Genomic DNA, 26337 nt, shown 5'->3' with positions numbered 1-26337 from the left:
AAGTCTCTCCAAGGCTCTCTGTATTCATCCTACTAGTCATTTCTTAACAGAACAATAATATTCCACAACATTCATTATTTAGCCATTTTCCAACTAATGGGCATCTACTTAGTTTGCAGTTTCTTGCCACTACGAAAAGGGTTGCCACAAACATTTTGGCACATACAGGTCCTTCTTTAATATCTCTTTGGGATATAAGCCCAGTAGTAACACTTCAAGATAAAAGGGTATGCACAGTTTGATAACTTTTTGAGCATAGTTCCAAATCGTTCTCCAGAATGTTTGGATCCGTTCACAACTCCACCCACAATGCATCAGTGTCCCAGTTTTCCCACATCCCCTCCAACAATCGTCATTGTCTTTTCCTGTCATTTTAGCCAATCTTACAGATGTATAGTGGTATCTCAGAGTTGTCTTAATTTGCATTTCCTACTAGTGATATACTAAATGATTTTGCCAGCATCTCTAAATGTCTGTCCTCTTTGAATGATTTCCCTAAATGCCTTAAAAGAATTCTTTCCCTTTGATATTACCGTATCATAAAAAACACAAATGTATATAATCCAACAGAATTATTTTAAGTTTTAACTGTATTTCAACTTAAGATACAAATTGGGGGGAAGGGGTTTGAGGGGGAGAAAAGAGAAATTCTACTTTCCAGATATACATAGAAAAATGCTTCTCTATATATACAATAAAAAGCATTTACTGAGAGCTGTTAGGACACTCCCCTGCATGGGGTAGAAAACAACAGTCTTCTTAGATACTCTCTCTCCAAAATTTCTCTCTAGGGCCAACAAACACAACTATCTGAAAGTTCCTGGTGCTTGTGATTAACAAGGGCACTATATACTACAGCAATAATCAAAGAGATAATTAAGACCCATTTTAGGTATTTTACTAAAACTAATTAATTCCCTTGAACTGATATCAAGATTCATGAACTTACACTTACACACACACACACACCCCTCTACACCTACGCACACAACAACACTTCCCTAACTCAAGAATCCCTTGAAACTTTGCTTGACATTTTGATATTCACATCTTACAAACCTAATTTCTAGGTAATACCCACAATTCAATTCCTCTTCTATTCTAATGACTTTTGAATACTTCTGGACAAAGTGATCTTAAAAATTACTACAAACTATACTGCATACTCTCAACTGTCTTAATGTTCTAAATGTCCTAAATGAACATTGTACTCAGTGGAGAGAGTGATGGGCTTGGGAGTATTAAGACTGGGTTCCAAACCCACTTCACACACTAACTGGCTATGTAAGCATGAGGAACCTCTCTGTACTTCAGTTTTATATATGTTAAATGGAAATAATACTGCCTGCACTATCTTCTTCAAAGGATTTTTTAATGAAATCACATATGTAAAGGCTGTGCAAACCATTTATATGTGTGCATATGCATGCAAATTATATGTCAGCCCAAAATTATATGCCCCCCCAAATCCTCTACCTTTATGCTAATAGCTAATCAGCTGTAGCTAGTTGGGTTGATAGATAATCAAGCTTTGATCTGGATTGTGGTATTAAAAAACAAAAATTTCTCACTAAAAAAAAAAAAAAATCCAACAACCCAACTTCTGACAAATACTAGCATATACTATTAGGATAAATTAATGTAAATTTGTCCATGATGTCTGCAATTATTAAAGTAAGCTCTTTAGTATTTATTTTTCTTCTCATTACTTCCCTTGGATAACTGCTATGTCAAGTTTCTTTTTGATATCTTCTACAACAGAAAGTAAGTTCCTGAAGGAAATGGGAAGAATTTAATCCTTATGTTTTCTCTCTCCTACATTGCCTAGAATACAGTAGATGCTTAATAAGCACTTATTGAGTTAAATTGAAATTCAGCTCCTAAGTGACCTTGCCTTTTGTACCTCTTTACAACTTGTCTCCCTGACCCACACACCCAATTTCCTTCTTGTACTCATACTAATATAGCAACTATTTCCTCCTCCTCTTGGAGCTTCAGCTCTATCCTAGATAGTGCACTTTCTGCAGTCCAGAGATGGCTTTCCAGTTCTTCTTCCCCCGAATTCAGTGTATGATCATGTCACCACCCCCTCCTGCTTCTCAATTCTTGCCTTTTCCTATTTCTCTGCTCCACTCTTTTAGCTCTGCCTGTAACGCTGCTTCACTTCCTTCACCTTATCATTACTAAATTTCCTCTCTAAAATTTTACCTCTAGTTTCCTTCAAATGATTTCCACAAACATTTGTCCCCTTTCAGTTCCTGTCCCTTTCTTATTCCTTCTCTAACAAATCCTAAATAACTGATAAGCTCTACAGTATCTAGAAGAAGATAATCAAGAGAGTGGGTAATTGGAGTTCATACCACACAAATATGGGTTGAAAGAACCAGGGTGTTTAGTATGGAGAAGAAATTATTAAGTGAAAAATGAGAATTATCTCTAAATCTCAGAGGAGAACTTAGAAGCATTTTTCTTGCTTAAACCTAGAAGGCAGAAATAGGATTAACCGAAAGAGGCTGCAAAGAGGTAATTTAAGTTGATTTAACTCATGAAGCTATTATAATTTGGACAGCAGATATCAACCTGAATGTATGGAGTGTTTCATCATCTGGTAATTCCCAGTAACAATGAAATCTCAGATCTAGGCCAACAAAGTCCCTCTGGCAAAGTAAGGACATCTACATGCTAAGAATGGAAGAGAGATTTTAGGATACAAATTGGACTGGTAGCCATTGAGTTCCTTTCAAACTCTGACATTTTATGTCTATAATTTTGAGAAAGGAGAACCTGAAATGACACTGAGAACTATGTGTCACTAATATAAAAGTGTTTATATTCTATAAAGAAATTAACACAAAGAGGAGAGGAAGATATTTGTCCAAGTTCATTCAGAGTTAGTATTAAATAAAATTAAGATTCAAACCTACTCTAGATTCAACACTCTCATTATTACAGTCAGTAGCTAAACCTTTGCCTCCCAAAGTAAAACGGCAGCATTTTCTGAAGCTGTCTCCATTTTTACTAAGTACAAGGAAAGAGTATGCAGTCTAGAACAGTAGTGTCCAAAAGAAAAAAGAAAAATGGATCCATGTGGGGACAACTATATTGGTTTAGTTCTGTACACATATATTGTATCTAGGATATACTGTAACATATTTAACATGTATAAGACTGCTTGCCGTCTAGGGAAGGGGGAGGTGGGAGGGAAGAGAAAAGTCGAAACAGAAGTGAGTGCAAGGGATAATGTTGTAAAAAATTACCCTTTCATATGTTGTCAATAAAAAGTTATAATAAAAAAGAAAATGAAGAAAATTTGACTAAAGACAAAGAATAAAAAAGATAAAGGGAAAAATGATGCCCTCATAAAATTTTCTTTATGTTGTTTTTATTGTTTATATGTGTTTTTATAAAGGGTTCTTTAGGTACTCTTGTATTTGGAGAAATACTGTAATTATTCCCTCTATTCATGTTAAACTAGTTTTTCCTTAAAGATATTGAATCATTCCTGGAAACTTGGTTTGACTCAGAACTCAGACTGCTGATATCACTTCCTATCCATCACCCAGTCACAAAAAAGTCACAAGAAGCTGGAAAGGTCCTCTGGTTCTTAGGTGGCAGATCAAGATGGGAATTGAAAGTGGCTGAATTTGAGTTTTTCTCAATGTCTGTCCATGGTGACTACTTTCTCGGGTTAAGGCTAATAGATCGCTTTTTGATAACAGTTTATCTCATTTTATTCCTTTACCAAACCTGAACTACTAGAGGAATGTGGATCTGTCCTGAGGCTAGGCCAGCTCATAACTGGCATTGTCAATAAGATTCCAATATAGTGATATCCCCTTGAAGTAGAAGAGCCTGGCAAAGAAAGGTGAGTCCTTAGATTGCTTTCAGTGTTCCTATAGCCCTTTTGCTGATGTCTCTGGAAATGGAATTTGCTTACCGAGATGCAGTGAATAGAGCTAGATCTTGTCAGAAAAACTTCAATTCAAATTCTACATTATTTATTAGCTCTGTGACCCTCATTTGCAAATCACCGAGATCAAAAAATTAATTTTCTCTTTTTATTTCATTTCATTCTGCATCTACTCGAGACATGTTCCTTTGACTCCAAATTAAGTCCATAAGTTCATGAGTCCAGAAGTTAAATTTGTTTAAAATTAAATTGTCCTATGGATCACCTTTAATTCAAAAGAAAATCTCTAAATAGTCTCATATAGACCTATGAACAATTAAGGGAGATCTTTTATTCTACTAAAAAAAATTTTCCCCTATTTTTCATTTTCCCATCTAATGATGTTTAATCTTTAAATAATCTATTTTCCCTCATTTACCTTTCTATGTATGCTCCTCTTGAATTCTATGTTTGTAGATTAGATTCTCTTTAGTTCTGTTTTTTCAACAGAAATAATTTAAAGTCTTTTCATTGAAGATCCATCTCATTACCTGAAAGATGGTATAGAGTCTTACTGGGTAGTTAATTCTTGTTTGTAACCCTACATCCTTTGCTTTCCAGAATGTGGTATTCTAGGCCCTCCAACCCTTATTTCCAAAAGCTGCCAGATCCTGGGTAATCCTGACTTGCTACTTGGCATTTGAATTGTTTTGGTCTGGCAGCTTGCACTATTTTTTTTTTTATTGAGATTGTAATTCTGGAGTTTCGCATCAATTGTTGCTATGGGTTTTCCTTGTGAGCTCTCTTTTCAAAGGTGATCAATGGATTCTTTCATTGATTATTTCCCCCTTTGTTTCTAGAATATTGGAACTGTTTTCCTCGATAATCTCTTGAAGAATGCTATCCAGGTTCTTTTTTTGGTGATGGCCTTCAGCTCAGCCAATAATTTTTAAATTAACTTTTCTTGATCTATTTTTCAGGTCAGCTGTTTTTCCAATGAGGTATTTCACATTTTCTTCCTTTTTTCATTCTTTTTAATTTGGATGGATTGATTCTTGCTGTCTCATGGAGTCATTAACTTCAATTTGCCCAATTGTTTTAATGTGTGATTTTCTTCAATTATCTTTTGCATCTTTTTTTCCCATTTGGCTAAATCTACTTTTTAAGTAATTGTTTTCTTCAGGCAATTTTTTCTCTTTCTTTTCAAAGTTGTCAACTCTCTCATGAATATCTTTTATTTCCTTTCTCAGTTTTAATTCTACATCTCTTATTTGCCTTTTAAAGTCTTTTATGAGCACTTCTAAGAAAATTCTTTGGGGTTGAAACCAATTCATATCACTCTTTGGGATTTCTTCTGTGGACATTTTGTCCTCATTTGAGAGTAGGTGTTTTGGTCTACCCCATCACCATAATAGCTTTCTATGGTCAAGATTCTTTTCTGTTTCTTGATCATTCCCCCCCCCCCCCTTTTCTTTTGATATTTCCTTTTTTTAGTGTTTTTACTTTTATGGTTGAGTTCTGTTCCTGGGGTAAAGGAAATGCTGTCCCAAATTTCTTGTGCAGTTTTGAACACAGGGGCCCCTTCATTTGCATGGGGGTAGCTTTGCCTATCTTTTTAGGGCACAGCCTGTTTCTCAGAGTTTGCCTTTTGATCTGGGACTTCTACCAAAAATTCTTACAGAACTCAGATGGGAGACAAGAAGTCTATTACCTCTGTTCAATTAACCATCAGACATTGACTCTATCAATCAACTTTTCCTGACAGCAGGATGGAAGGAGGAATTGTTGATAGCTCCAATAATAGTTTTCTAATTGCCTATGATACTTTCGACTCTGTCACCAATCATATTGTTTTCCATTTGTGATGCTTCCTGATCTTTGTTCCCTTTTACTTCCCAAAACTATATGAAGATTTATATGAAACCTCAATTCTGGATTTTTATTGTTGATTGCTAGTCTCACTAATTGCCTCAGTATACCTTAGTTTTCAAACAAAACAACTTGATCTAAGATACTTCATCTGTAAAATGAAAATAGTCGCAACATCTACTTCCTTATCTAGAAAGCTAGATGGCATAGCAGATAGAATATTGGGCCTGATGTCAGTAAGACTCATCTTCTTCAGTTCAAATTCAGCTTCAGACACTTATTAGCTGTGTGTCTCTGAGTAAATCACTTAGCCCAATCTGCCTCACTTCCTCAACCTGTAAAATGAGCTGGAAAAAGAAATGACAAACCACTCCAGTCTTTGCCAAGAAAATCTCAAATGGGGCCATGAAGAATTGTATATGACTGAAAAATGACTGAACAACTGTCTCATCACAAGGATAAAATGAAATACTTATAAAGAGATTTGTAAACCTTAAAACACTATATAAATGCTAGTGATTAGCAATTATTATTGTGAAAACACCTCCCAAACCTAGGAAATTAGACAATAATTTGCCTGTGATTATTCAACAAGAAGAGAACTTGGATATACTCTACATACTTAAAAAACTATACTTGAATAGAATGAAAATAATTATGGTAAACTTTTAATTTTAATGGGCAATCCAGGTTGAGAATTTAAACCTCAAAGATATATATTAGAGTCAATCAGAACTCAGTTTATCTTTAAAGAATTCTGGAGACACTGACGAAGTGAAGGAGCAACACATGGAAAAAGAAAATGAAAAACTCAGAAGAGGACTAACTGTGTTCAGCCCTTGCTGAAACCTTTTTGTTTCAATTGGTCACCATCAGTCAGCTACATTGGGGGGAAAACGAGGAACCCTTCCTTAAAAATGTGCCCCTCAAAGGGCAGCTAGGTAGCATAGTGGATAGAGAACCACCCCTGAAGTCAGGAGGACCTGCATTCAAATCTGGCCTCAGACACTTAACACTTCCTGGCTGTGTGACCCTGGGCAAATCACTACCTCAATTCTCAATTGCCTTAGCAAAAAAAAAAAAAAAAAAAAAAAAAAAAAGTGCCCTTTAGCCTTAAGGGAATCGTCTTTGTATAAATGTTAGATTTTGAAATGACAAGCTTTTGAAACAGCTATATTTGTTCTAAGATTATATGTGGACAGAGGCATCTATTGAAAAGTGACAAAATCAAGGATTCGATGAAGAAAGCGCAAAACAAATGGCTATTGTGTGTTCTTAGAAGAAACCAGGAATTTTTGGTGGTTCACAGTTTTGTGTGTGTGTGTGTATGTGTGTTGTTCTGTATCCTTCCCTTAAAAGGAAGGCATAGTTATTTCTCACTAACATCAGGTATTTATCGAATGAAAACATTATATTTCCCACAATAATCAAACATATATTCCCCTCACAATAATCATTATGGGCTAATTATCCTTTTTTTTTTTTTTTTTTATATAAACTTCTGGAGTCATAGATGTGAATTATCTAACCCATTGTACATCTTCCTTTCCTTTTCTATATTCTCTCATTATTCAAAAGCAAAAATGGCTCTCTAGCTTTGATTACTTCATTTAATTATATACCTGATAAGTGAATAGTAGTACATAGAATTCTAAGGGGATTGTAAAAGAAATATAAGACAGTTCTATACTTAATTACTTAATGCCCCCCTGAACTTTATCACAAACATTGTAGGAACAATGATTACTAGTTGAATAACTTACGGAAGATTTTATTTCTGACTTACTCTGAAATTCAAGAACATTAACAGTATCAGCTCAATGAGTAATTTTAAACCAACTCTTCCACTGAGTCTTTTAAATCAAAACTTTATATACCTGAAAGATAATATTGAAAGTCTGAGAATCTGATTAGCCAAAAATAAAGTATGTTATATGTAGCATTCCATACAACTGAGAAACTCTTACCTGCATCAGCTCTGGATCGCTGACCTGCTGTTTTTCCAAATGGGGTCTTCATTCATCTGTGTTTAAGTGAGCAGCAAAGCTGCCAGACTAGGGTGAAAATCCAATATTTTGTAATTATTTTTTTCTCCTGAATTTCAATGTTCTTGTTAATCCACCATTCAAGCGTGAATTTCTTCTCCAAGTTCAGAAGAAATACTTGAAATTATAACACTCTGTAAAACAATGAAGTAACAATTCATTACCCAGAGCCAAAGAAAAAGGCAAAATCAAGACAAATGATCCAAAAACTAAAACATTAAAATTAAATATATATATATATTTAATTTTAATGTTTTAGTTTATATATATATATATTGTATGTACACACACATATATTGCCTAAAGCATAATTTTCAGATATTTCAAGAAATACTCCTAAGCCTCTAGAACCTGGAAACATATAGGGCTTCTAGGTGAAATTAGCCACCATATAGGCATATTGTGTTTTATTACACTTTGTAGAGACTGTGTTTTTATTGTTGTTATTTATTTGTTTGCTTGTGTTTTTGCAAATTAAAAAACTGTGGTAATCCTGTGTCCAGCAAATCTATTGACACCATTTTTGTGTCCTAATACTGTGTGTCACGTTTTGGTAATTCTCAAATATTATAATTTTAAAAATTACTTTTAAATCTATTATGTGATCTGTGACTACTGATCTTTAATGTTAAAATTTTAATTGTTTTGGGGAACCACAAACCATACCCCTATAAAATAAAGAATTTAATAAATGTTGTAGTTATTTGGATTGATCCACTAACTAGTCATTCCCTTATCTTTCTCCTTTTCATCAGGCCTCTCTTCCCTGATACATAGCAATACTGAAAACCATATTACGTAAATTTAGTTGACAAAGCAGCACTAGGATTGAGAGGACTGACTCCAATTTTGAAAAAAGTTCTGCTGTGGCTAAAATGCTACCAAACTTTTTAGTTCAGTCTTTGGGATATTCCAAGTATATCATCGTGTTATCTGCAAAAAGTAATAGTCTTATTACTTCATTCCCTATTCTAATTCCTTCTACAACTTTTGCTTCTATTGCTGCTATGATTTCCAATTATACAGGTAATAGTGGGCATCCTTTGTTTTACCCTGATCTTTCTGGGAAGGATTCTAACATCCACCTTTATGAATAATGCTTGCTTATGGTTTCAGATAGTTTTATAATTTTAAGGAAAAATTCATTTATGCCAACACTTTCAAACATTTTTAAAAGAAATGTGTTACCCTTTACCCAAAGCTTTACCTGCATCTATTGATAAAATTCTTGTTTTCCTTATGTTAAACCATCCTTGAATTCCTGGGTATAAATCCCACTTGATCACAAGGTATAATCTTTATAATATATTGTTGTAACCTTTGAGCTAGTATTTTATTTAGGACTTTTGCATCCATGTTCATTAATGGAACTGGTCTATAATTTTATTTTTCTTTTTGCTCTTCCTTGTTTAACTATCAAAATCACATTTGTTTCATAAAAGGAGTCTGGTAGGATCCCTTCTTTTCCCACTATTCTAAATAATTTATTTAATATGGGAATTAGTTGATCTTTAAATGTATGCTAGAATTTACTTGTAAATCATCTGGTTCTGGTGTTTTTTTTCTCAGGAAGCTCATTGAACTGTTCAATTTTTTTTTTCTAAAATAGATCAATTTAGTCATTCTATTTCCTCTTCTGCTAATCTAGGCAATTTATATTTTTGTAAAGTCTTTTATTTCATGTAAATTGCTAAATTTATTGGCATGTAATTGAGCAAAACAGTTCCCCATAATTGCTTTAATTTTATCTTCATTAGTGACATATTCACCCCTTTTATTTTTGACACTAGTGATTTGGTTTTCTTCTCTTTTAGGATTTCCAATTTAGTATTTAACTAAGGATTTTCAGTTTACACACACACACACATTTTCCTCTGATCACTGTTTTTGTTGTATTCCATAGTCTCATGATTGTCATTCTCTTTAGAGAAGTTACTGATTGTTTTAAGATTAGGTTATTTAATCTCCAATTAACTTTCAGCCTATATTTATGTATCCTTTAAATAGGTTTATTGCATTGTGATCTGAAAAGGATACTTTTAACTATACAATTTTTATGTCCTAATAAAGATGTAGTCCTTTCTATTTCCATTTAACTCCAGATTTCTATTATGTCCAGCTTATCTAAAATTCTGTTTTCTTCCTTGACTTCATATTTAATTTTTTTTGTTAGATTTATCTTGTTCTGAGAGGGGAAGATTAAAATTTCCCACAAAGTACTACTACCTCTCTCTAACGGGAATTCATTTAACTTTTAAAAAAAATTAATTTTTTTAAATTAAATTTTTTTTTACAGTATTTGGTGAAGATAGGTTCAAATTAATATTGCTTCATTGTCTACCATAATTAAAAAAATTTCTAATGTAAAAAAATGCTATCAAACAGCATATTCTACTCCAGAGAAATCTTTCATTAAAGAGAGTCAATTGATGAGGCAAAACTTCATTGTTTCAATTTTGAAATTGTCACAGTAACTTTAGTCTTAAATAACTAACATCCTGATCAGTCAGCAGCTGTCAATATTGTGACAAAATTTTCCACAAGCATAAAGATTATATAACATGCTGAAGGCTCAACTTATGGTTAGCATTTTTTAAAAAGCTTTTAAAATATTTTTAAAATAAGACATGTACATTTTTTTAGATATAATACTATTATACACTTAATAGGATTAATAGTACAAATGTAACTTTTACATGTACTGGGAAAGAAAAAAAAGTCATTATGATCTGGTTTTTTTTACAGTGGCATGGAACCAAACCTGCAATGTTTCTGAGGTATGTCTGTATAATACTCTTTCCAAGAGGATAATATACACTAGCAAATCAATTGAGATTTCCAGCAGTTGTACAAATTTTCTAAGACAGTCTTATAATGTCCCAATTTTCTTGGGCTGATATCTAAATACTGGCTACAGAAGCAAAGCAGATTGGGGATTTCAGGGCTAGCAAAAAGAAATAACTCTTGCACCCAAACCATCTTTGCATTTTGATATACTTTTTCTCAAAAAGGCAAAGGCTATACTCAAGATTATTTAAGCCTCAGATCATAGATTTCAAATGAAAATCAAGACAAGAACGTTTGCCACCAATGAGCAGGGGAAGAGATTAGAGGGCATCCTTAAAAGTCTCTTTTTCAGAAACAGATGGAAAGAAAAGCCAGTATCTTTCTAAAAGACATTTTGAGCTGTTTTGTAAGTCAATCCAATCCTTTCAGATTTACAGGAATTTCTTACCATTTATTCCTTATTACTCTACTAGAAAATAAAATTTTTCTTTGTAATTTGGGATGTCATTCTCTAGTGTTGATCAAAAACAAAATTAAAATATGTTTTATCTAGTAGATTTTATCCAACTTCTGATGTGTTTGATAATTACTACTTGGAAATACAGTTGGAAAAAATCTGGAAGTTTCAAAGCCCCCCTTTTACTTTCCTCTTAATATTTAATATTTTTCATATTTTACTTTTTTGAATGATTTTTATCATTTTTTTAATTCTATAAAGTATATTTTTTAAAGTTCGATTACTATAGCACCTAAACATACAGAATAATTTGGATAGTACTTTTACAGAGAAGTTGCAAGTCTTAGTAAACAAAGTGGAGAACTTATAAAGAGAAATTTAAATACCTCCCATGACACTTAGTTTTGTAAACACAAAAGAATCACCACCTTTCTGAGACTCAAGCAAGTCTTTAACATTTATATGGAAAAGTTTCTATCTTTCACAATGGAAGGAGTTCCGATGCCTAAAAAACAACAGAAACTAACATCCACTCTGAGAGTACCTTATCATATGTTGGGCATGACACTTAAGTATTTTAAAATTCATTATGTCATTTGATCATCAAAACAACCCTGGGAGATAGGTGCTATTACATGCCATTTTGCAAACTGGGGCAAGCAGGGCTAAGTGACTAGTCCAGGGTCACATAGATAAAAAGTGTCTGGGGCTGGATTTGAACTCGGATCTTCCTGACTGCAAGCCTACCACTCCATATATCACACCACCTACCTGCCTTATTGATATAGCTACTATTTTTACCACATTAGCATTACCCAACCATAAACACTGAATCTTTCTAACTACTGCCTCCTCTTATTTCAATTAAAATTTTTGTAATTAATTTATGTCTCCTTATATTACCATATAAACTCCTAATTATTCCATTTTGCCATGTTAAATTGATCTTTTTCTAAAAACACACAATAAGTATTATTCAAGAACCCTAAGGACTCTACTCAATAAGAACAAAAACTGGAAAGCTGGTCAAGGAAAAATTTAGTCCGGCATCTAAAACTGTAGAGAATAAAATGCAACAAAGGCAAACAATTATATTTTCTATGGGCAAGAAAACAGTTTATTTAGTGACATGTATCACCTTTTAACAAAGGGGGTCAATCTGACTTCCTTAGTAAAGCCAAAGACCCTCATGAGAAGAAAAGGACTATTTGAAAGGAGGTGGCTAGAAAAGGACTATTTGAAAGGAGGTGGCTAGTTGGTAAGATCAAAATCGTTTCCTAAGAGCTAATATAATGCTGGAGAAACTGAGGCAGGAGAGAGATTAGAGAGTGTTTTAATATTTTATTAATTGACGAGCATAATTGACTGGACAGGACTCTTGTCTCAAAGTATCCAGCAATGAATGGGAGAATCCCAAATCCTTATATCTTTTACCAAGATGTTTGTTTTACAAACAAAACAAAGAAGGGGACAGAAGCAGGGAAACCTCTTCACAGATCCATTTGGTTCTGTCAGGATGGGAGAGGAGGCTATAAATTCTTACTAAAAGCCACAATCAGGATGTCTGAACAAACAGAAGTAAAGATGTCAATGAGATATTTGGGATAGTCTTATCTTTTGGAATATTTTAGAGAGGTAGTGTCATAAATTCTTGAGGACAGAAGGAGTTAGGAGTCAGGAAGTCTGATCTCCCCCTTATCTTGAGTCTTATATTGACAATTTATAACCTTAGAGCAAATGGTCCTCAGTCTTAATGGACTGGGGGAATGGGGGTGGGCATTGGTTTACAACTAAGGGGATTGAGGCAGAACAGTTAAGGAAACTTGAGATACAACAATTCAAGGAAACTGAGCCAGGACAATTAAAGAGAACTGTGGCATAACATTAGGAAAGATAGCCTTGGCCTTCAAATAAGGCCTCTCTATAGCCAAGAAATTTTTGTTGCTTTATGAGCCTCAACTACTTTTAATAATCTTGGCTAGAAATTTGGAACCACCTAAATCAAGACTACCTGGTTAATCTTCCCCTCGAGAGCAATCAAACCACCCTTATTTTCCAATATATCAAGGATATAAAGTCATCTTAAGAAGAAATTTAAAACAGTATAAGCAACTTTACAAACTGATCAAGATATCTAAAAATCAGAAAAATGAAAAATTTAAAATCCCAAAGGCATCATACACATCCAGTAAGCAATGATGAGCAAGAACTGGGAAAATTTATTGTAGAAGGATATGTGGGAAAGAAAATTCCTTCAGCCACTGTGAAACAGAGCAATGGAATGTCCAACTATGTTAGTAAATAATTTGGAATTGTATATAAAGTTATTAAGCTATTCATACTTTTAGAGATTCCATTACTGAGACTATATTCTAAAAAGTCATCAGGAGAATTTTTGCAAAGGAGCTATAAAATGTTAACTAAAGAAATAAACATTTGTTTTCTAGCAAAACAGTATCAATGGGACACTTACTAAGTGATAAGACATTATGAAAAGATACAAAATATAATTTACTTTTCCAGACCCAAATAACCTTGCAATCCAGTTGCAAAGATAAAAACACACTCAGTAAAACTAAGCATTAGAATAAATGAAATAATATTTTATATCAAAAGGTTCTATGGGCTGCTTATTCAACCCAGATTAAAATGTAACCGAGACATGTTTAACAAAATAAAAAGAAAATCAAAAGATAATAATTTCTGATTTTCTAATTATTAGAGAACACTTCCATCAGTTTGATACCACTTTACAAACTGAGTGCTAGAGAAGTTCAGAAGATGGTAAAATTAGCTAGTCCTAATGTATAGATAGGATCCAAATAGGCTGAAAGGTCAAAACATTTTTAAAAGGATGGAAGAATCACATCATCAATTTTGAATTTAAAGATTTTGAGATGTCATCTAGCCCAGTGATTCTCAAAGTATGGTCCACACTACTGAGAATGCCCTAAATCCAGAAATTCCAAATTATTTTCATAATAATATTAAAGCATTATTTGCCTTTATCACTCTCACCCTTTCGTATTTATTTACACACTGGGGTTTTCCAGAGGCTATATGACATATGAAATAAAGATTCAGCTGCAAACATGAAGATGAAGTTAATATCTTGTCCACAGAATTTTGCTTTACAAATAAATGTATCTATAGATATGGCTACACTTATTTTTCTTTGTTTTAATCTGTCATTAGCACCAATAAAATCATGGAAATATCTTCATCTAAATACATATTTGGCAACAAAACACTCAAGTGGTATTAAAAATATTAAACATAGTTAATATTTCCATCTCACGGTTTGTCCAGAACAGGTGAGCTGACATCTATACTAATGATGCAAATACAATGATAGGTAAAACTTGCTGTTAGTTCAAATCAAGTAAGTGGCAGGCACCAGATTATACTATTAGTGATAATATTCTTCACTATTGTGTACTTAGTATAAATGAATGAATAACTAAATAAGAGCAAATTAACACTTTTTAAATACTGGTTTCACTTAAAAAATGTCTTTGATGAAAAAATATTATTGCTTTTATTTATTAACTATTGAATCTTGAATACACATCTTTTCAATATAATGTCTGAAGAATTGAGAAGTATATATAAAATATTTATACCATGATGGTTATCTTGAGAAAAAGCACTTATACAATTGCTTGATTTTTCAAATTAGAACTAATTACTTTTTACTGGAACTATTTACTTTTTTATAGGAACACACTTTTTACTTGAAAAAATTTATAAAACCATGGTGATGCAGATGTGAGTATTTGACAGACATTTTCACAAAAATTAGCAAAAATAAACCAAACCAAATAAACAAAAATAAATTTTGTGAAAATTAAAATTTTGGAAAACTTTTATCTATTTTTTTAGATTGTTAAGTTTCCAATATTTAAAGACTCTTATTAAAAAGATCAATGCTGCTATTAATGAATGTGGGGTTTTTTGGTATTGTATGATAAAATATCTATTATTTGGAAATCTGTATATCTCAATCTTTTTTCAAATGATCAGTGCATGTATTACTAAAAACACTTCTGGATAAAAGATTCGTTCAAAGTACAAGATAAATGAATGCATTTTACTGTATCAGTGCAAAAAGGACAATGAAATAATTGAAATTAACCTATAAGAAGATACTGTTTGTTTAATTTTTGTAATATAAAAGAATATTAATAATTATGTGAAAAAGCTATTAAAATACTCCTCCTTGACCAACTATATATCTGTGTGACGCTAGATTTTGTTCTTAGACTTCAATCAAAACAATATATTGCAATGGATCAAATTCAGAAACAGATATAAGAATCCAACCTCTTATGTTAAGCTAGACATCAGAGTTTGGAGGGGTAGAGGGATAGAGGGGGAAAGTAAAGCAATGTTACTTTTTTCACCAAATTTTTTTTGTTTTGGAAAACTCAATTTCATTTTTAAAAAGTTGTTTGTACTAACAGGCAAATAGGTTTCTCATTTTAAATTAATTAATAAGTACATACTTTAAAATTTTACTAAATACTAAAAAAGAAAAGCCCCGTTAGTTCCTTAGTAATTTTTAAGAGTACAAATGTGACCAAAACTCTTGAAGACTAATCCAATCTAATCCTTTCAAATTAGAAGTGAGCAAACTGAATCCAAAAGGTTAAACGATTTGTTTTAGGTAACAATCAGCATTCATGTTTCAGGTTTCTGACTTGAAATTCAGAACTCCTTACTGAAATAGTCATCTCAGTAGAATATGTACAATTACTTAATCCAAAATATCATAAAGCCCACATTTTAAAATAAATGTTTGTTATTTTGTTGTGTATATATTCTTTTGGTAAAGCATGATTTTGGAATAATGACTAATCATAACATGAGAAATGCTATAGATGTGGAACACTACAAATACTGTCAGTCTTTTGGTTTTGTTTATTAGCGTTTAAGAAATCTTATCATGAAATCTCAAGAAATCTGGACATAGAGGAAGGGGATTAGGACAGGAATAGATATATAAAAATTACTAGGCATCCATAAGATTTATTTATAAAAGTCTGATGTAGAAAAATATATATACATTACTAATTTACCTCTTGTTCAGTCATATCTGACTTTTCATGACTCTATTTTGGGATTTTCTTGATAAAGACACTGAAATGGTTTGTCATGTCCTTCTCCACTTCACTGAAAGATGATTTAAAACTGGGAAAAACAGGGTTAAGTGATTTGCTCAAGGTCATATAGCTACTAAGTGTCTGAGGCTGAATTTTAACTCATTGAAGATGAGCCTGATTCCAAGCTCTATCCACTTCACCACCTAGCTGCCCACACACATACTAAGTAGACATATATAAAAGGAAAAAAAAATATATAAAGCTGAAAGAACAGAAGGAATAGCAAAACATATCATCACCTTTGCCATATCTGGCAACATTTATTTTATGTTCTGTATCTAATAGTCCTGAGTAAATTCCTGGGAATTTACAATTAGCCACTGCACAAAGAGATTGTTCTGAAGTCTTCCGTGCTGCTTTTTCTTTATAATATTGTGATTACTGTGTAAAGTGGCTTCTTGGTTCTGCTTATTTCCCTCTGCATCATTCCATATAAATCATTACTTCTGAATTTACCATAGTTTTTATATATAATATTATTTCTTTTTTTTCTTTTAACAACTTTTTATTGACAGAACCCATGCCGGGTTAATTTTTTACAACATTATCCCTTGCACTCACTTCTGTTCCGATTTTTCCCCTCCCTTTCTCCACCCCTTCCCCCAGATAGCAAGCAGTCCTATACATCTAACTAAAGGATGACACTTTAACTCAGGTATAGTAATTCCTATTACAACACCATAACATGACCCCAAAAAGATCAACAAATCTCCAATTTAAAAATATCTTTATTTCTGCAATAACTGTTGAGTCCCTATAAATTTCAAACATGCAGCTAGTGATAGTAATAATATGACTGAGGCCTTTGTCCTGTTAAATGTTTTATTATAAAATTTTTGTCATCTCTTTTGCTTGTTGATTTCTTAATAGGACAATTTCTTTTTGTTCTTAAACTGGTTTTAGAGTTCAGTCTTTTTCTTTTATTCCTTTAGTCACAGCAAGGTAAACATGAGTAGAGGAAATTTTTTATATTATTAATCACTTTATTATTTAACTTTTTTTCTAATTAGAGATAATACTATATAATTTATCTTAAATATCAGTCAATAGCATTTATTAAGCACCTACTACACACCAAAAACTGTGCTGTTCTAACCTTAGAAAAAAGAGTGCCTGCTCTTGAGGAGCTTATATTCTAATGGAAGAGACATTAAATATCTGCAAACAAGCCTACATACCAGATAAAATAGGAAATAATTAACAAAGAGAAAGCAATCAAATTAAGAAGGACTGAGAAAAACTTCCCTTAAAAGGTAAAATTTCAGACAGTACTAAGAAAGGAAGTCAAGGAAACTAAAAGGCAAAGAACTTTCTAGGAAGCAGGAATGCAGAAAATACTCCAAGATTAATGATGGAGTTTCTTGTTCAAGAAACAAAGAGACCAGTGTCACTAGAACAAAGAATACATGGGGTAACTGTTAAGAAGAAAAGAGTAAAGAACTGGATTATTCCTAGGGTACCATAAAAATTTACTGAGTGGGGACTGGGACATAGGGGGTTTGACATGGTCAGACTTGCACTTTAGGAAAATTACTTTGGTGAAGGAATGAAAGATGATTTGGAGTTGGCCAATTATAACAACAAAAGAATAAGGGGCTTTTAAAGGCCTCCAAAGGGCTACTGGGGATGGGATAATAGTATCAAAGAGAGAGAAAGGGGAGCACATTTGAGAGATGATGAAAAGGTGAAATATACAGGCCCTAGCAGCAGACTGGCTATGGGGATGAGAAAGGAGTTGAGGATAACTCCTAGTCTGGAGCCTGGGAGACAGAGGATGGTACTATCCACAACATTAATAAGGTAGTTTGCAAATGTAGGCAGTTTAGGAGGGAAAAAAAAAATGAATTCCGTGTAGGACATACTGAATATAAGCTATCCAAGGCTGAGGTGTGTGAAAAACAAGTGAAAGTCTTAAAATTTGGAAGTCAGCAGAAAGGCTGGGGCAGATGACAATTGCATGCAGTTTTTTTGATTTGGTTATGAAGGTCATTATGGCATGGTATAGTGGATAGAGAAATGGCCTCAAAACAGGTGAAATCACAGATTAGGGGTTCTTTAAGTATACAAAATTTTATTTATAATCATTTCTTTTTTCAATGACACTGTGATCTCAGCTTCAAACACCAACAAAATTTATTAAACATACTTCATTTGATTAACACAAGTTACCAGTTAGCCAGGAAACACTTAATATTTCTGTGTGAAAAGGAATTGTCAGCAGCCAAAAGCAATATACATTCAAAATATATGCTACTTTGTAAAGCAATTTTCAATAAATCATAGCAAGAAAACTAAAACAGAAAGTTCACTAAGGCTTTGTAAGAACTAAAACAAGATAAAGATGGTTCAAATTGAAAAAACAATTTATATAATTAATCACATTAACACCAAATAACACAATTAAGTCAGCTATAAACAGCCTTTAAATAGAATTTTTTTCCTCATTTATGTTAAAAACTCTAAAAATAGCAAGTATTTTAAAAAAGCTTTAATATGATAAAAAAGCCAATATGATCTTTAATACAACTTAAAACAAAAATAAGCATATTTATGTGTGGGATAACTTCCTGGCAATCCCTAACCCAAAATGAGTACTCAGAGATCTCTAAGTGAAGAGCAGAAGCTTTATCAGAATCTGGGTTCACTGGGTTCTCAGAGAGAGGAGGGCACTGATGACAGAATCAGAAGTGATTAAATAGTCATAAGAACCCACAACTCCCCCCCCCCCTTTAATCTGGTTAATTTTCATTACTTGCTCAGATAGAAGTAGTAAAGGTTTGCAAAATTCTAGTCAAGCCAATTTAGTTGACTTATTGCAAATGTGTTTGCTTAAGTTTATTGCAGTTAGCTTGTTAACAATGTTTGCAAAAGCTTGCTTGAGCTCATGAGCACTCTATTGTAATGTTTGTACAAAGAATTTCATTTTTCCCAAACCCAACTGACTTTCATAAATTAAAAATTAGATTATAGGTTCAATCTACCTTCGTTAATGATATTATGAGAAACCACATAATCCCTCACAATAAGGAGATTTATTTAGAAGTAAGTAATTCATTAAGTCAGAGGGGTTTCTAAAATAACTAAGGAGACTTGATTTACCTCAGGCTTTCTCAATCAACAAACAGAGATAGTTTGGAGGCTTCCAGAATATCTCCAAGTCATTAAATAATTAGTCAGTTGAGTAATTATTACTCAACTCTAAGCAGTTGAGTAAAGGTCAAGGGGTTATATCTCAGAAGTTTTCTGCTGGAAGAAAAAGCCTTTTGCTCTTCTTCCTAGAACCTTGGTGCTGAGTCTTGAATTACTCAAAGGTTATTATTCTGATAAGTCCTCAGTTTCCCATTTCACTCATTTGTAAAGGAAAATGAATGAGTTTCCTCAATACAATTAGGTATAAAACAAAGATTATACCATTTGCCTCTCTTGTCATTTTACACAATTCTTGAAATAGTAGCCAAAGTAATCAGAAAGTAACATTAAAGATAAATAAATGACTAGTAGTAGCAAAGATGAGACAAAATTATCCTTTGTACAAGTCAGCATAATTGTTTGCTTAGAAAATCCCAGAGAATCAACAAAGAAAGTGAAACCAAATAACACAATGAATGGAAATGTCTTAGGTGTCAAGAAAAGCTAAATCCCAGTCCAGTATCCCAGTATAATATGTATCATATAGTTATATGACTCTGGCAAGTCATTTAACCTTTCCAGGTCTCCAGACTCTATAAGACTAAATTCCAAAGCAACTACCAATATACCAAATCCCCTTCCATCCCATCACCCAAAAGATAGCAAAATAAAATAATAATATACTCGCTTCTCCATTCACCAAAGCTCTATTATATATATGTATATGGCAATTAGGGTTAAGTGACTTGCCCAGAGTTACACAGCTAGGATGTGGTAAGTGCCTGAGATCACATTTGAACTCAGGTCCTCCTGACTTCAGGGAGGGTGCTCTATCCACTGCGCCACCTAGCTGCCCCCAAAAGCTCTATGATCTTAAGAAAAATAAGTTAAGAATGAAAAAAACTAAGATTTTCAAGTCTCAAATTAGCAGTCCAGTGTTTGATAAACTCAAAAATATTCAATTATATGAGAAAGAAAAACCTATTTGACAGAAATTGCCGCGAAGAATTGGAAGTAGTTTGGCTTAAATCAGGTTTAAATGGGCATCTTGCTCCACAGACCACAATAAGCTTCAAATTAATATTTTTTTTAAAAAATCACTTAAAAAAAAAAAGAATACAAAGGGGTAGGTTTTATCACAATGGTTATGTGAAGAATTATTTTTTAATATTTTCTTGATGTCTTTTAATTTCATATTTCTACAGATTGTTATGAGCCAGAACTTGAAACAAGGTGTTAAGTCACTAGAATTGATAGAAACAATCCTTAAGTTTACACATTAGCTCATACATTAGAGTTCACAAGTTCAGGAGATTCACAAGTCAGAAACCCACAATCCAACTCTCTCAGAGGAGGAGTCAACCTTTGGGTTCACACCTTTAAGAGATCATATATAAAGGAGCTCCTGGAGTCAGAAGTAAGTCAGTTGAAGAGATTGAGAGCCAGGATTCAGTCAGGAGATTGAGAAGCCAGGAGTTGGAGTTGAGCTGCAAGCAGAGAGGCCTCTAAGAAAACTAAACAGGCTATTTTGGAAGAGACAATAAAAGAGGTGATTATTACTTGGAACTGAAACTAAGGCTGCCTCTGGAACCTTCCCAAGAAACCTGCTCCCAGAGAACAATCATATTTTAGAAAAGAACACTACAACATATGATGTCCACCATGAAGAGAATAGGAAAGAAACAGTTAAAGAAAATCAACAAGAGTAATTACATTTGATAATAATAATGCTAACATTTATATAGAACCTACTATGTTCAAGATATTGAGCTAAGTCCTTTACAAATATCCCATTTTATCCTCACAATAACCCTGGGAAGTAGGTGCGGCTATTATCTCCAATTAACAGATGAGGAAACTGAGAGGTTAAATTACTTGCATAACATCACACAGATAATAAGTGTCAGAGGCCAGACAAATTCAAATCTTTCTGAATCCATGCCTAACACTATTAACTTATGCCACCTAGCAAGACCAATAGACCCCAAACTCTCTAAAGAAATATATACTTGTAAAATCTTTTCTCTCTGGCAAAGCAGAGAGTGGCAAAGCTCACTTATCACAAGACATTGATTTTTAGTTATATTTTTCTTTATATTTGAATTGCTGCAATCATTTTAACTTAAATATAGAACTAGTATTATTTGTAATGGGGGTAAAAAGGAGTTTCCCCGGTACAAACTGCTGTATACCAAATATAGTTTCTCTCGCTATAGTATTTGAAATACTAGCTAGAATAGTAAAACAAGAAATCACTACTAAAAAATATAAACACTCAAAAAGAAACAACATTCCCTAATTAGTCACCATAGTTATTGGTTTAGAAAATTCCAGAGAATCAGTGGGTGAGACTTTATTAATAGACTTAATAAAATAAAGACTGCTTGGCATTGTACACCAAGATATGGCCTAAGATTCAGGGAGAATCAATCCAGCCATACTGCTTGCTTGTCTGACTGTGAGTTAAGTTAAAGAAAGTATTCTAAAAATCTTATTTAAGTTTTAAGCTTTAGTAGCTTAATGACTTTTGAGATATTCTATATTATTTTGTCACATAATCTAAGAAGGTCAAAAATAAATTTAAGTCCAATATAAAACAAGATATTGTTTTCACATAATTGCTAGTTGTTTTTCACATTAGTTGGTCCATTAACAGTTAAGAGAATTCTTTTAAAAAATAAAGAGAAATGGGCAACCCCAAAAGACAAAATGGTGTAATGGGGGGAAAAAGTCCCTTTAGAGTCAATCACATGGATTCAAAACTCATCTATGATGTTTACTGTGTAATCCTGAGTAAAGCACCCAAGTTTCCAGACCTATCTCTTCTTTACACCTCTAAATACATAATCTTACAATGGTATAAAAGGGAAAAAAAAATTTACAAACAAAAAACTTTGCAGACAAAAAAACAACTCATCATACAGGAAAAACTTTTATATCAAATTTCAGTGACAAAACCCTGATATCCAAGATATACAGAAACTGGGGGAAATAAAAACAAAACACATACCCTCCCCAATAGGTTTAGTGAACAAAGGATTTAAACAAGTTCTGAAAAGCAATCAACAATATATGTGCAAAAATGCTTCCATGTTCCAATATAATTTGTATTTTTAAAAAAGTAAAATCTCTCTAGAGATTTCACATTGAGTAAAAATTGACAAATATGACAAAAATATAAAGTCAATAATTAAAGAATTGTAGAAAGACAAGCACATTGTTGATGCTGCTATAAATTACCATTAGGTAAAACAATTCAAAGTTTCAAAAAAAATAACATGTTTCAAGAGATAATCTATCTCTAAGATAGATTATCTGAGATTGTGAAGAAGGGAGAAATTTATGGCTAAAGAACTAAAAGATTATGAAATACAAAATGGATAATTCTAACTATATTAAAAAGGTTTTGCACAAATAATTTGTTCATATTAAGGTCAAAACCAGAAATGATAGGGGCAGTTAGATGGCACAGTGGATTGAGCACCAGCCGTGGAGTCAGGAGGACCCGAGTTCAAACCCAGCCTCAGACACCTAATACTTACTAGCTGTGTGACCCTAGGTAAATCATTTAACCCCAACTGCTTTGCAAAAGAAAGGTACAATACATACCAAAATATTCTTGCCATACTTTTTTTTAGTATCAAATAGCATGCAAACAAAGTAAACAATCATCAATTAGAGAACAGTCCAACAAATTGTAATGTGTTATAGGTATTTTACTATTTTGTAGTAAGAAATGACAATACAAAAAACAAAAATAAACAAACAAAAAAAAAATGAAGATACATGGATAGATCCAGAACAAAGAAAAACTAAAACATACAAATGACCATAAGTGAAGCAATTGCTAAAAGGAAACCAAATTAAGTTAAAAAAAAAAAAAAGGTCCTAGAGATCTCCCTCTGGTAAAAAAATTCAAGTACTATGAACATAAAATATTTTTGTTTCTTTTCCTGGTTGGAAGTAAGAGAAGAGATCCAGAAATTACCATGATACAGAAACAAATGCATTAATAAAATGTTTATTATGGATAAGTAGAATATGAAATTATGATTAATTTTTATTAATTAAATGGAAGAAGCTATATAGTTCAACCACAAATCACAAAAACCTTATAAAACATTCTTGTTGGTTGTGGTAATTAATTTAAAATTATGCTAGGAAAAAAATGAATTTTTTCTATTTGCATATCTCCAATGTTGAATAATTTCTGTCACAATACTGTTGTAGTTATTATTTAGTAGTTTCAGTCATGTCTGCTTCTTCAGAATCCCACTTGGGATTTTCTTGGCAAAGATACTGGAGTGGTATGCCATTTCCTATTCAAGCTTATTTTAAAGATGAGGAAATTGAGGCAAATAGGGTTAAGTGACTTGTCAGGGAGTCACAAAGCTAATGAGTATCTAAGATTGAACTCAGGAAGATGAATCTTCCTGACTGCAGGAACTTTCTGACTCATTTTTCTAAGAGACTAGCATGTGCCACGGATGCAGTTAGTTGGTAGTGCTCTAACTGCATCCATGGCATATAGTAGTCACTTAGGAAAATGATCATTACATTAAGGACACCAAGTAATTAATAACATAGCTAAAACTCTGCAAAATAGTTTTTGGTCTATAATAGTGTAGGGCTTCTTATTCTATGGGGAGAAAAGTCCTATTTAAGCATAGCAAAACTATTTAAATTATAAATCCACTTGGTTCTCTTCAACAATGAGATGATTCAAACCAATTCCAATTGTTCAGTGATGAAGAAAGCCATATACACCCAGAGAGGTCTGTGGGAACTGAGTATGGACCACAACATAGCATTCTCACTTTTTTTATTGTTGTTTGCTTGTATTTTGTTTTCTTTCTCAGTAGATAACTGTATAAATATGTACACATATTGGATTTAACATATATTTTAACATATTTAACATGTATTAGACTTCCTGCCATCTAGGGAAGGGGTTGAGGGGAAGGAGGGGATAATTTGGAACAGAAGGATTTGTAAGGGTCAATGTTGAAAAATTATGCATGCATATGTTCTGTCAATAAAAAGCTTTCATTAAAAAAAATTATAAATTCACTCAACAAATTTCAAAGGAATAGTAACATAGGGTGGTCCAAAAGTGGGGCTTTAAATTTTCAATATTTAAAGATTCTCACTGTGATGAGTTATGGGTGAGGAATATATAACAACTACCAAGCAAAACCTTAGTTTGGCAATACAAACAACATCACAAATATACTTTGTCTTCCAACTCATCATGTTTATTCATTAGGATAAAGATTTGTCTTTAAATCCATCAATTCATAAAATTCTTTCCATATTTTTCTGATTTCCTCATATTTGTCATCTTATTAATGCCTTTTGTATAGAAGAATAATTTCTCAACATTACCACACCTCACCTTAAATGGGCCCTCTTTCTTAAGAAAAATAGCAGCAAAATCAAAAGACAGTGATTCAATTGTCAGGATAATCAATACAGTTCACCTGAAGTCCCATAATCAATACAGTTCACCTGAAGTCCCTTACCACCCTACACCCTACAGTTTTAGACCAAACTGTAATTATGACAGTGAATTCATTGATATAAGAAGATCCAAAATGAGTCATTGTGAAGACCGCGTATTTTAAAATCAGCCGGAGTCAGGAATTCAGGTTAGGGGAAAATCGTCAATCTTTATTCTCGTGAAGAAAGATCGGAGGTGGAAGAGAATCGGCGATAGCAATGTGTGCAGCTGAGTCAAGAAGCTACCTAGACCAGCAGCCACAAGACCAGCAGCTACCAGCATAACCCAGGCCAATCTCTCCCAACCTCTCTTACTGTCTCTCTGCCTCCACCCACCAAAATCGTCATTTCCTATACAACACATCAGGACTTGCACAGAGAGTGGGCGGGGGCCATTCTTTATCCAAGCATGTATATTAATATAGTCCAATTACTATTTAGCCTCACGTGCTTGGGACCTCAGTGCATCAACTCAAGCCTCAGCCCATTACAAGTCATGTATTACAATAGTCAAAGAAATGAAGTTAAGGATAAAAGAAAGGGCAATAAAGAGGAACATAATGGCTATATCAGCATTACAATCAAGTAGTTTTATAGAAATGGCATAAATAATTTCATCAAAAAAGGCAAGGGGGGGATGAATTGATTATATGATGAAATGAGGGAGGAACAGAAAATTGATATAGCCTGGGTATTCCACTGGTAATTGGAAGATACAAAGGGATAAATGACTTTTTTTGGTTGGATCCCCTGAAGCACTTATTTAAAGATATATATCAATGAGTGACATTAATCACAAAATATATGCAAAATTTACAATTTTATCTTAAAAATAATAAAAGAAAACATTTCACCTTCACACCTATGGATAAAAAAGTATTTATTGAATATCAATGTTACAGATCCTTTGCTAGACTCCAAGAGGAGCGAGGAGGGAAAGTGAGGGAGGATTACTACCTCTCTAAATAAATGAATTAATGAATGTATATATACAAAATAATTTTACTGCCCTATGCCAAAGTAGACATATATAAATATATGGGGCTAGAGAATGAACCCATAATTTAATTGATAGAGATAATTCCTGAATAAGGAAACTCCCTATTACCCATTCACTTAAAGAACATTATTCTAACATTACATAAATTGACTGCAAATTGAAATCCTTACTGATCATTGGCCAAAAAAATGAAATGCCAGGAAGTTATACCAGGGATACCAGATTGATTTAATATAAAAAAACAAACATACTCTTAATAACCCCTCTAAAGAAAATAATAATAATAATAATGAATAGGGGCAGTTAGATGCAGTGGATAGAGCACCAGCCCCAAAGTCAGGAGGACCAGAGTTCAAATCTGGCCTCAAACACTTAATACTTCCTAGCTGTGTGAGCCTGGGCAAGTCACTTAATTCCAAATGCCTCATCAAAACAAACTAACAAAACCACAATCACATCAGTAGATGCTGAAAAATTAAAAAAAAAAAAAAAAAAAAAAA

The 26337-nt window shown here is 32.9% G+C and overlaps 1 protein-coding gene across 8 annotated transcripts in view; it reads right to left on the bottom strand.

Moving 5' to 3' along the window:
* The window catches only part of SPIN1 (spindlin 1), a 219385-nt gene that overhangs the window by 37296 nt on the left and 155752 nt on the right, over positions 1-26337 (bottom strand). For 7 of the 8 annotated variants that reach the window (XM_031939198.1, XM_031939168.1, XM_031939193.1 and 4 more), the window contains one exon: positions 7726-7937. In XM_031939198.1, coding sequence (XP_031795058.1) covers positions 7726-7777 — 52 coding nt within the window. In that variant the 5' untranslated portion in view covers positions 7778-7937. Of the gene's footprint in view, positions 1-7544; positions 7636-7725; positions 7938-26337 lie in introns of those variants that run through there. The other variant, XM_031939204.1, reaches the window with a different exon arrangement.

This window comes from Sarcophilus harrisii, chromosome 1 (genome assembly GCF_902635505.1).
Source record: "Sarcophilus harrisii chromosome 1, mSarHar1.11, whole genome shotgun sequence".
NCBI classification, from domain to species: Eukaryota; Metazoa; Chordata; class Mammalia; order Dasyuromorphia; family Dasyuridae; genus Sarcophilus; species Sarcophilus harrisii.
Note: the sequence above shows the minus strand (reverse complement) of the source record. Positions and strands in the feature narration are given on the sequence as shown.